This window comes from Pseudophryne corroboree, chromosome 2 (assembly GCF_028390025.1).
Source record: "Pseudophryne corroboree isolate aPseCor3 chromosome 2, aPseCor3.hap2, whole genome shotgun sequence".
Lineage (NCBI taxonomy): Eukaryota > Metazoa > Chordata > Amphibia > Anura > Myobatrachidae > Pseudophryne > Pseudophryne corroboree.
Window position 1 is genome coordinate 65,687,275 of NC_086445.1, and position 13,173 is coordinate 65,700,447.

The following is a 13,173-nucleotide window of genomic DNA, read 5'->3' on the forward strand; positions in this document are numbered from 1 at the left end:
CTGCTATTTCTAGAAAATAAACAAAGGAGACTTAGCTGCAGGTTACTTACATAGTCTGGTTGTGTGTATGGTGCTGTTCCCAAATGTATAAGGTAGGCACCGATACACTATTGTATCTATAATAAGTGCAGGGTGTGTGCAAATATAATTATACTTACCGCTCCGTTGGACTGGCACTGGCTGCAAAAAAATCAGAGAAAATGGCAGCCATGGCTATTTTGCCCGTGATTTGCGAATGCATCGCACAGTAGAGATGTCATCGGGAACGATGCATGGGCGCCATCTTCTCAGAGACCTTTAAATTTGCAGTAGATTAAGGCAAATGGCCAGAGTGTACTGCACTGCAATAAAGGAGGGGGACTGCACACGGGCCCTTTTCTCTTTAAACCACGAATGCGCCATAGGTGGTCCTGATTGTAATACATACATACATACATACATAGTTTGTGTGTGTTTGTGAATAATACATAGACATTCCTGTATTATGAACACTGCAGGAAATGCTTTTGTACAGGGACTTTTTACATAATATCCAAAACCAATTGCAAATAATTAGAGTTGGAGGATAGACAGAACCGGTCCCAGGCTTAGGGGTCTATTTATTAACATTATTTTTACTAAAATAATGTGAAAAGGGGTGTTTTCACACCCTTTTCACATTATTTTAGTATCACCTGAATGTATTAAAGGGCATTTGGAGCAGTTTTCATGAAAAAAGTGCAGTAAAAAGTGACGCTTGCTCCCTGGACTGTCGAGTACATTGATCTTCTTGGGATGGGGGGGTGAAATCGACCGGTCGGTGGCGATGTTGGCGGGGGCAGCGCACGCACAGTAGTACATCGGGGTATTTTTTCTGAAAAATACCCCGATGATGCTGTGGAGTATCATTGCAGGGACAGAGCTTGACCGCAACTTTGCCACTGGCTCACTGCTTCATGAATAGACCCCTTACTAAGCTGTGGATGGAGATCAAGTACCAGCCAATCAGCGCCTGTCATTTTTCAAACCCATCCTTTGATATGATAGTTAGGAGTTGGTTGGCCGATATAGTGGACGTAGATAAAAGTATCAGCCAACCAGCTCGTAACCATCATGTCAAAGGCTGGGTTTGAAAAGAGACAGGAGCCGATTGGCTGGTACTTTATCTCCATCCAAGGCTTAGTAAATAGACCCCTTAGGGGGACATGTACTAAGCAGTGATAAGAGCGAAAAAGTGAGCCAGTGGAGAAGTTGCCCCATCAACCAATCAGCGCTGCAGTAACATCTATAATTTGCATACTATAAAGTTATACAGAGCTGCTGATAGGTTGCCATGGGCAACTTCTCCACTGGCTCACTTATCCCCTCTTATCACTGCTTAGTACATGTCCACCTCAATCCCACATCCTGCCTGGTTTTCGGCACCAATTTGGTGATGACCAATTCCGAGAAAGTGGATAAGCAGCATTCTTATCAATATTGGTTGTCTTCAATATCGGTTTAGAACGTTGAGCCTTAAAAATCAGTTGCCAAGGTGACAGCTGACCTCCGCAGAGTACCTTTAACTTTACTTTTTTTTTTTTTTTTTTAAACAATGGCCATTTTTTTCTATTTATTTTTTTAAAGTAAAGACAACCTCAAACCCCCCCCCCCCCCCCCCCAAAAAAAAAAAAAAGATGAAGCACTATATAGTTCAGCAGGACATATTGTATATGACACACAAACAATTTTCTTTAAAAAAAAAAAAAAAAAAAGAAGAATACAAATAAGAAAAAATGGGGTTTAATGTTTGGACATATTACAGACCATTTGACAATCCGCATGGGTCATACATATCAGTATAATCTACTGTTTGTTGCACACTCGGCAGCATATACCGTATATTAATTCATTACATACTTAAGGCACATTATTAACCCATCGTTGCTGAAGCAGACGATAAACTGTACCAGACCTGGAATAAAAGGGCCAATATTGAGTCTTAAAGGCAAAAGATTGGAAGGATAAAACCCAGTATAAAAATATATCTTGCTTCCCGAGTATTACACCACCTTCGTTACATGGGGATTTGTGTTACACACATTGTGTATCGCAATGTAAATGAAGTACCATCTAAAAAGCAGTGTACTAATATTTCTTTCATCATAGATTGGATTGATACGTGCTGTGATAATCTTCGGCCTCCATGAGAAGAGGCTGAGTCTCTTCTGTTGTAGGTCTTCTTTTCTTCCGGCACACCAATCCAGCCAGCACGGCCATCACCGCCGTAAGTAAGCCTCCTACTACCGCAGCTCCCAGGAGCCACTGCCAAATCTGTCGTGCCTGCTCCAGATATGGCGTCAAGAAGTCTTCAAAAGAACCTGAGTGGTTAAAAGAGACGAGTCGAATTATTCATTTAACAGGTTTGGAAGTATTATAAGAGTTTGAGTTTAGACAATTTAGTAGCTTGTACATGTCCTACAACTTTTTCTAAATATACAAAACCATTGTTCAAACACCATATAGAACCGGATGTAATGATGCCCAAGTTTGGCAGTCGTGCAGGATGCCGGCCAAACTCAGAGATATGAGAATATAAATATATATATATATATATATATATATATATATATATATATATATATATATATATATTATATATATATATATATATATATATATATATATATATACACATACATACATATACACACATACATACATACACACACACACTAGGGGATTCATCGCGCCCTACGGGCGCTCTTCACACCGTCGTAAGGGGCTACGCCCCCTTAACCCTTGCACACCCTTGTGGCGTGCAATATTTTTATTATATGGAGTATTACATCCAATCATAATTGTGAGAGTGGTTAAATATTGCATGGACAAAGGGCGTGCAATGGTTAAGGGGTGGAAGCCCTTGCAACGGCGTGAACAGCGCACGCAGGGCCTGGTGAATCACCTAGTAGGTGCTTTGGTTGGGGGAGTAAGGGGCGCGGGGAAGAGGCAGATGGGATCCTGGGGTGCCACGGGAGTGGTGCCGCAGGTGGGGGAGGGTGCGTGGATGCTGCGGGTGGTGGTCTGGAGCCGCTGCGGGTGGGGGAGGAGCAGTTGCAGGGGTTGCCCCGGGTGAGGGAGGGGCGGATGCAGTGGTGCGGCGGGAGGTACTGGTGCGGGGTCACTGCGGGTGGGGGTCCGGAGCTATCGCGGGTGCTGGAGGGGGTGTGTAAGGGTGCCGCGGATGGGGCCCGGAGGTACTGTGAGTGGGGGAGGGGCGGGTAATGCTTCTCCTGCTTCTCCTCCTGTCAGCAGCTAAGCTGCTGTCCTCCCTTCGGCAGTGGCTCTCCCGGAGACTCGCACAGCAGGCAGTCCTATTGTTCGCGCCGATGTCCCAACGCGCCGCATTACAGGGAAGTAGATCGCTACGACATAAACTACAGCTCCCAGCAGCCCTAAGGGGCACCGAATCGGTGCTAAGGGCTGCTGGGAGCTGTAGTTTATGTAGTGCGTCTACTTCCCTGTAATGCAGCGTGTTGGGACAATGTAAAAGGTGAGAGTGCTGTGTAGTGTCAGTTAACACTGCACACAGGGCCGGCGCTAGCCGCTCAGCAAAGGGATACAGTGCAGGGAGGCACCAGGAAGGAGAGACGTTCTCCCTGCTCTGCATCCCTGTGCTGCGCTTCTGCTGCTATCCCTGCTGCTGGCGGCTGCTGTCACACATGCAGCGGCGCCGGAAGCACAAAACCTTTTCTCCCCCTCGGCGCTGTCAGCACAAAACCTCCTCTCCCCCCTTCCCCTCCCCTGTGTGACATTCAGTGGCCGGGAGGGAGCCAAAGTGGGCAGAGCAAGATGGGAGTAAGGGGCGGAGCTACACGGGACCATGCTGCAGCAGGAGGATGAGCTGCTACAGCTTCGGCCAGCCAGACTTCATTTAGATAAGTGTCTGGAAAGAGAGTGAGTGTGTGTATATACAGTGTATACTGTATATATGTGTGACTGTGTATGTGTGTAATGTATGTACAGTATGTATGTATGTATGTATGTATGTATGTGTTTGTATATATATGTGTCTGTTGTGTGTGTGTGTGTGTGTGTGTGTGTGTATATGTGTGACTGCTGCATAATGTGTGTAAGCGTCACTGTTACAGGGGGCGTTACGTGTCTAAGCGGCACTGGTACAGGGGGCGTTACGTGTCTAAGCGGCACTGCTACAGGGGACATTACGTGTATAAGCGTCACTGCTACAGGGGGTGTTATTTGTGTAAACGTCACTGGTACAGGGGTGTGTGACATGTGTAAGCGTCACTGGTTTAGGGGCATTACATGTGTAAGTGTCTGTAATACAGGGGTCATTCTGTGCGCTGTGCGTTTGTAAAGTATGCGAGGGTGCAAATTTATAGTTTGCAGGGGGGCGCCGAACACTCTAGCAACGGCCCTGACAGCACACCCACTGCACTGCACAGCACTGTCACCTTTTACATTGATTCAGCGTCGAGACATTACCCTCTGCGATATCACCCACTCTATCCACTACATTAGCCATCTCGGGGCTTCCAGGCTGGCAGGCCAGGTGCTGTGTTGCGGAATCAGGGCCTCTGGGGATCTGGGTGCGGCTGTGGTGGGGAGGCACTTCTGTGACATCACACGCAGAGCAGGCTCCGGGGCTCAGAGAGTATGCGGCGCAGGGAGGCCTATGAAAGTCTTCCGCTGCGCCGCTTTCATACACATCTATGCCGGTGGCCACAGCAGCTTTTGTTCCACTTGCGGCGCGGTTAGGGAGTGGGGATTGTTGAGGCCGGAGGGGGCAGGCGGACTGGCAGCAAGACATTGGTGGTCATTCCGAGTCGATTGCTTGCTAGCAGTTTTTAGCAGCCATGCAAACGCTATGCCGCCGGCCACTGGGAGTGTTATTTTAGCTTAGCAGAAGTGCGAACGAAGGGATTGGAGGGCGGGTACAAAACATTTTTGTGCAGTTTCAGAGTAGCTTCAGACCTACTCAACACTTACGATCACTTCAGACCATTCAGTTCCTGATTTGACGTCATGAACACGCCCTGCGTTCGGTCAGCCACGCCTGAGTTTTTCTGAACACTCCGTGAAAACGGTCATTTGACACCCAGAAACGCCCTCTTCCTGTCAATCACTCTGCGGCTGCCTGTGCGACTGAAAAGCATCGGTAGACCCTGTGTAAAACTACATTGTTCGTTGTAATAGTAAGCCGCACGTGCGCATTGCACCTATACGCATGCGCAGAAGTGCCGAGTTTTTGCCTGATCGCTGCACAGGGAACGAATGCAGCTAGTGATCACCTTGGAATGACCCCCATAGGACGCTGCAGTAAAAGGATGTTTTTTCCCTATCTTCAGCGCAGAGACTTGCTGCAGATAGTGGCATACCCTCCAGCTGCACCTTTTTGGAAGGTACAGTCCCTTTTTTTTATGGTCTGTACCGTTTTTTGACTCTCCAAGCTTCCACTGAAAGTATAGGAAAGGGGGCGTGGCCACGCTGCTGTACCCGTGGCCACGCCCCCCTTTTGGATTTGTATCAATGTTTATGTGTAAAGTGTTGGAGGGTGTGATGCTGCAGATGCAGTGGGCCTATTTTGGGGTGTGGGACTGAACCTGCAGCTCCATCAGTCCCATTGCTAATCCTGCTCTGTGAAAACACAGCAGGCAAAGGGCAGAGCCTCCCATTGGATGTAACCTGTGTGGGAGGGCGTTTCTCGCCCAATCAGCTGTGGACTGGGTGTGATAGACCTGCCACTAACCCAATGAGACCTTCTAGCCACGCCCAGCGTTAGAAACCCAGGCACAGAATCACAGGGCTATATATACACATTTTTTTATTTTATTTTTAAGGGACAAATCACTTACAAGGCATGGTTTTGCCTTGTAAGAGAGATTGCCCCTTTAAAATAAAAATAATGTAATCAAGTTCGGCAAAAATCCTGCACAGCTGTCGAACTCTGGAGTCATTACATCCGGCACATAGTTTTGCAGGTTTTTTTTAAGTGTTTTTTTTTTTCTTTCCAATTTGGAGCGTGCCCAGCCACACCTTCAAGATAGAAGAGTGAAAGAAATGCACAGTAACCGTTTTTCTAGAACGTAGTGTAGTACCTACTAATAACCTGCTGGTGTCGCTAGCTCTTCTCTTCTGTGAAAAGAGTTGCTGTGAAAAAGCTTGTGAATCCATGACCTTTGCAGAAGTGTTTAAACAAACAGTATAGACATTTAACTAATGAGGAAATACTGTATAGCATTGGGAGAAATAAAATAAAACACACATTGTACTGTACAAGGTTTACGCTACAGCCAAAAAGCCACAGTAGAATAAATAGACAGGATGAAGCCATCTTGACTTTGCAGTTTAAAGTCAGGCCTCTTCTAGTGCCTGGTACACAAAAAGGTTTTAATTACCACACACACACACACACACACACACACACACACACACACACACACACACACACACACACACACACACACACACACCAGGGCCGTTTCTTGGGGCAGGCGAGCAGTGCAACCGCACTGGGCGCCCGCCGCGGCACTAACTGTGGCTCGCTGCTTCCCCCTCCTATTTCTCCCCGAGTAACCCTCTCAGGGGGCGGAGTTGCACGGAATGACGCGGTTGCGTCGTTACGTCACGACGCAACCCCGTCACTCCGCGACCCTCCCCCCCCCCCCGAGCGGAGTACAGAGGGGGATCCAGGTTAGGAAGAGGGAAAGGCCGGCACGAGGAGTGACTGGTGAGGCGAGCCGAAGAGCGGTAATCGCCTCTGTAAGTATTCTCTCTCTCAATGTGTAAAATGGGGAGACCTGCTGTAATGTGTGAACTGGGGACTTTTGCCTGCCGTAGTGTGGGGATTTAATGTATCAAGGGCATTGCGGTGTGTGGCATAATATGGTGCAGGGGGCATTACTGTGTGGGGCTTAATATGGTAGAATTTTTTTTCCTGTGGTGGTCGTGATCTGTTAGAGCAGGGTCAAAAACTGGATTGTGAGGTAGTCTTTTCAGACGAGGCCATGCCCATTTAAATGAGGCCACACCCATTTAGATAAGACCACGCCCCCTTGCCAGGTGCAAGGGTTTTTTTTTAATCTAGGTGTGTGTGTGTGTGTGTGTGTGTGTGTGTGTGTGTGTGTGGGGGCACATTTTTTATGTCATGGGGGGGGCGCATTTTTAAATCTCGCACTGGGAGCCAAATTGGCTAGAAACAGCCCTGACTGACACACACACACACACACTACACTACACTAGTTTGCTGTGCAAAACAAGTTGAAATAAAGTTAAATATTCGCAAGATGTCAATATCTGAGAAATTGTACAATTAAGGTTACTTAATTTTTCTTTAAAATAGTTCAGCCATGAGTATTTAGTAAAAATATTAAACAGGCACACCATGTGTAGTTACCAGCAATGACCAACAGGTGGCCCACAACGCTCCACTTGCTGCATGACCAATTTACCACTGTTTTTGGATTCGGACATCAGTATTGTCATAATAAAAAAAGTCTTTGAAAATGACCAATATTCATAATATGAAACAGATGTTCCTAGTTTGTACAGAACAGTCCCCTTTTTGATCCCTCAACCAAAATCTTATTACACAGTCCCTTATAATTCAAAATCCTTAACACTGCAAGTTAACAGCATAAGTATGGATTATTAAAAAACAAACCAAAAAATAATAAAATAAAGTACTGTAGTATGGGGTTGCTTAAGCAGACCTCCTGTTAAACACTTTTCATTACAAGATGGGAGCCCCGGACAGATGGTGAATTTAATTTTAGAATTTTATATGGTCTCTTAAAATGTGGAAAAATGCTCCCTTTACTGGACAAAGTGCCACGAATAATTGGTTATATTGAATAAATGAGTACGTAAGGATACATTATAAAACCTTCATTGCACATCTACCGAAATGAAAGGTAGAGCCATCGGTTTTCACCTAAAGTCATCAATAGATTCCAACGAGATGGTGATTTCTCTATTAGCCATTTGGGGGGGGGGGGGGGAAGAGTATCTAGCTACCCGCAGTCATTGACGGCGGGTAATTAGTGCAATGCTGGAAGATAACGCAAGTGACAGTTGGAGTAGTCTGGATCTCCCAGTATGATTTATGAAAACTTGTGCAGAGGAGAATGCGATATAATCAGTCGCAACCAGATACAAAGATACGGTGACATTTAGACATTAATTCCCCCCTTAGAAAACCATCTGTTCTGGCTACCTCAACCTATTGGGTCTATTTCCCCCCCCCCCCCCCCCATGTTCCTTGTGGGTGTAGGTAACGCCGTAATCTTCCTGGACAATAATTTACATCAACGGAAATAAACTAACAAAACCTTGTACAAGAGGGGCTTCAGGTTGTGGCTATACATTGTACATGAAAAGATCCGTATCCCTGAATTAATTACTTGTACAGCTGTAGCCTTGAAGTATTGATCGTAGCCTGAATTCTAACACACCGCCTCGTTTGTTAAGATACACAGCGAACACCTTCTCCTATTGACCATCCTATCTTCTAAGATTTGTGGGCCTAAGACAATTGCAGTGTCCCCTCAGGGATTGCAGAACCAGGCATTTCCCTGCCACGTTTACAGAGTCTCGTTTATCTCGCTAGCGCATCAATAACACCTGATCTATACATAGATGTTTGTAGCGGCACAAACAGCATGGACTGTTCTGGAACAAGCGTGTTTATAGAATCTATGAGCGGTTGACAGATAGGACACATTTCAAAGTAAACACATACAGTAATGTATAAGGAACAAACTCAACTAATCTGCGCAGAAGAAATACTTATGCAGTCTACGCGTACAGATTGAGAGGCATTTTGTGTATATGCACCTTCGTCAGGTCCATTAACCAAGGCTGACCAGTGCCACCGTGCAGAGCACAAGGCCAGGGGCGCGGCATGCTAACAATCCAATCACACTTTGCTGCAGGGCATGTTTTTAGAATGAGCCCAGCACCGAGGGGCAGTTTAAGAGAGGGGGGGGGGGGGACACGTGTAGTCTCTGAAGGACGCAGTTGAGGGTTCTTTGGCACTGTGTCAGGGTCTAAAGCGCGTTCGCAAATTTATATAAATAGTGATCACGCCATTTTGTTCCAGTGTCCTCTGCAGCGCTCAACTCCATAGGGGCCAGTATGACACAGTAAATGGGCCCTGCACCCATATATCATACTGGCCCCTCTGGAGTTGAGCACCAAAGAGGTCCCTGCACTTACTTGCTGGCAGTCCCTTTCCTGCTCGTCTGCAGCTCCAGTGGCACTTACTGCGTGAGGTCATGTGCGCCGGAGTTGTCAGACCAGGGTGCTCAGTCACCCTGCTATGGCGTGGCCCCTTGCACTAAAGGGAGGATAGGGAAAAGGTTAGAGGATGCGTGCAAGCATGGCCAAGATACCATAAGGGCATGTTTGTGCACAAGGGGCCTCATTCAGATTCTGAAGAATCTGCGGTGCATGCCACAAAGTATCGATGTCCGGTACTTCGCACATGCACCGGACCCGTACTATGGGCCCAATTCAAACCCGGTCGCAAGTGTGCAAAAATCGCTATGAAGCGATTTGTGTGTATGTGCAAGGTGCTAGAGACCTAGGAACTGGGAACTGGGTGGTGATGCTACATTTTGTGAGCGTCAACACTCCACGTAAAGGGGCGTGGCCCGGACAATGCAGGCGTGTCTGGATCGTTGCTGTGGTGGGTAGTGGCGGCTGCGTGAAGTCATACACAGCGACCCAAAACATGGCCAGTAGCCGTCTGCCTTTGAAGCTAGACTGAGGACTACTCGAACCATGCGAAAGCAGCGCCACTGTGCGATGCTTTTGCATGTCTGCGTGGGGTGCAGGACCCATCATGCGTGGCAGACTTGCCCTGTGCTGGGTGTCTCCCCCCCCCCCCCCCTCCCTGACATGTCAGGGAAAATTATCGTAAACGTGCGTTTTTTCGCACATCCACGATCAGGTCTGAATTACCCCCTATATGCAGTACAGGACTGCGAGCGGAAATTTAGACCAGCATCAGACTGTCAGCGATTGACTGCCTGATGCAGTTTGAGAGTGGCGAGGGGGCAGCAACTGTCTCCGTGTCTGAAAACAGAGGCGCGTCGCCAGTATTGCGTAGTAGGGAACAGGCCGGGATCTCCATCAGACGACATAGGTTTCCCGGCTTCTTTGTAGCAGATGTGGCGGCCAGCTTGAGCACCCCTATGGGTCATGCATCCAGCAGATGGTGACAGATTATCCGATACTGCGTCCTAGGACGCAGTGTGGATCAGTAATGTGTGCAGAAGGCGTGACACCTCCTGCTGTGTCACCATATTAGAGCATTCGCTGCTACTTCCAGATCTGAATGCAGCCCAGTGAGTCACAAGACTGCTGCTTATGTGCCTGAATGGAGATGGATCACAGCTATAGACGGAAGCTTCCCAGTATGCCCTGCCACAGTTTTAGCATGGCCAGATAGCAAAACTGTGGCAGAGCATGCTGGGATGTACAGTTCTACACCCGCTGGAGGGCTGCAAATGGCCCATCCCTGGATTAGCCAAAAGCATTTGAATAACTCCCACTTCAGCACACTGCTGTAATGTGGTTGTTGCGATCAGTCTGAAGCAACAGAGTACAGTCCATTTGATTTTTTTTTAACAGGGGAAGAAGACGGATGTGTATTAAGGTTGTATTTAACGCTCTCATTTTGGGGCAGATTTATTAAGCCTGGTGAAGTGAGAAAGTGGAAGTTGATAACGTTCCAACCAATCAGCTCATAACTGTCATGTTACAGGCTGTGTTTGAAATGAGTTTGTAGCTGATTGGCTGGAGCTTTATCACTTCAAACTTAATATATCTGCCCCTTTGTCTTATCATCTTGTTCCAGTTTCCTTTTACACATAGTAAATGCAATACAACCCAGCACATGAAGACACAGTCACTTTTACTGATGAAACCCCCTCCTGAGCCTCTTTCCGCAGTGCCCCCTGTGGCCTATTCTATAGAACGTGAGCCAGACCGAATTACTGACCCTTCCGATTACTGCATTCAGTGGATGCAATAGGTTGAGGGAGCGTCTCATTGTATCAGCATTAGTGATTATCCTTTGGAGCATTATATAGGATCAGGCATTGCTGCATGTTCCGTTAGGAGTTAAGCTTGGGAACAGCAGGCACATTCCCAGCATACTGCAAGGCACAGAAATAGCCATAAAGCCAGCGGCCATATTGATTGGGCAAAATAAAATGATCCAGTCAGTCAAATGCAGCATAAAGAGAGCGCTTAACTCAACGATCAATACAATACTAAATGTACAAGGCCATATCTATAATGAGGCGGTATGAGAACCTCAATTTAGGTGGCAGCATGAAGGAAATCCGGGGAGGCAGAGGCAAAGATTCTGACATGCAAGGTCTTACTGGTCTTAGGGGAGATGTATCAAGTCTTCCAAAGAGTGGAGTTGCCCATAGCAACAGCTTCATAAGTGATAGATCGGTTGCAACAAGCAACTTCATCACAGTAACCCCCACCCCAATAGGGCGCTCAAGGCACAAAAAAATAATATTTTACTCACCGGTAAATCTATTTCTCGTAGTCCGTAGTGGATGCTGGGACTCCGTAAGGACCATGGGGAATAGCGGCTCCGCAGGAGACTGGGCACAACTAAAGAAAGCTTTAGGACTACCTGGTGTGCACTGGCTCCTCCCTCTATGACCCTCCTCCAGACCTCAGTTAGGATACTGTGCCCGGAAGAGCTGACACAATAAGGAAGGATTTTGAATCCCGGGTAAGACTCATACCTGCCACACCAATCACACCGTATAACTCGTGATATTATACCCAGTTAACAGTATGAACAATAACCGAGCCTCTCAACAGATGGCTCAACAATAACCCTTTAGTTAAACAATAACTATATACAAGTATTGCAGACAACCTGCACTTGGGATGGGCGCCCAGCATCCACTACGGACTACGAGAAATAGATTTACCGGTGAGTAAAATATTATTTTCTCTGACGTCCTAAGTGGATGCTGGGACTCCGTAAGGACCATGGGGATTATACCAAAGCTCCCAAACGGGCGGGAGAGTGCGGATGACTCTGCAGCACCGAATGGGCAAACTCTAGGTCCTCCTCAGCCAGGGTGTCAAACTTGTAGAATTTAGCAAATGCGTTTGACCCCGACCAAGCAGCTGCTCGGCAAAGTTGTAGAGACGAGACCCCTCGGGCAGCAGCCCAAGAAGAGCCCACCTTCCTCGTGGAATGGGCTTTCACTGATTTAGGATGCGGCAGTCCAGCCGCAGAATGTGCAAGCTGAATCGTACTACAGATCCAGCGAGCAATAGTCTGCTTTGAAGCAGGAGCACCCAGCTTGTTGGGTGCATACAGGATAAACAACGAGTCAGTTTTCCTGACACTAGCTGTCCTGGAAACAAATTCTCAGGGCCCTGACCACGTCCAACAACTTGGAAGCCTCCAAGTCTTCCGTAGCTGCAGGCACCACGATAAGGTGGTATCAGCTTTTCATTTGAACCAACCTAGGGAGAAACTGGGGACGAGTCCTCAATTCTGCCCTATCCATATGAAAAATCAGATAAGGGCTTTTACATGACAAAGCCGCCAATTCTGACACACGCCTGGCCGAAGCCAAGGCCAACAGCATGACCACTTTCCACGTGAGATATTTTAATTCCACGGTTTTTAAGTGGCTCAAACCAATGTGACTTTAGGAAATCCAACACCACGTTGAGATCCCAAGGTGCCACTGGAGGCACAAAAGGGGGCTGAATATGCAGCACTCCCTTAACAAAAAGTCTGAACTTCAGGTAGTGAAGCCAGTTCTCTCTGGAAGAAAATCGATAGAGCTGAAATCTGGACCTTAATGGAACCCAATTTTAGGCCCATAGGTCACCCCTGACTGTAGGAAGTGCAGAAAACGGCCCAGCTGAAATTCCTCCATTGGGGCCTTCCTGGCCTCACACCACGCAACATATTTTCGCCAAATGCGGTGATAATGGTTTGCGGTCACTTCTTTCCTAGCTTTAATCAGCGTAGGAATTACTTCCTCCGGAATGCCCTTTTCCTTCAGGATCCGGTGTTCAACCGCCATGCCGTCAAACACAGCCGCGGTAAGTCTTGGAACAGACAGGGCCCCTGCTGCAGCAGGTCCTGTCTGAGCGGCAGAGGCCATGGGTCCTCTGAGATCATTTCTTGAAGTT

The 13,173-nt window shown here is 47.3% G+C and overlaps 1 protein-coding gene across 1 annotated transcript in view; it reads right to left on the reverse strand.

Moving 5' to 3' along the window:
* Positions 1 to 1,745: 1,745 nt before the first annotated feature.
* Positions 1,746 to 13,173, reverse strand: part of TYR (tyrosinase) — a 49,892-nt gene continuing 38,464 nt past the window's right edge. Inside the window, exon 5 of the mRNA XM_063951393.1 lies at positions 1,746 to 2,339. Within this exon, the coding sequence (XP_063807463.1) occupies positions 2,122 to 2,339 (218 nt within the window). The 3' untranslated portion in view covers positions 1,746 to 2,121. The remainder of the gene's footprint in view (positions 2,340 to 13,173) is intronic.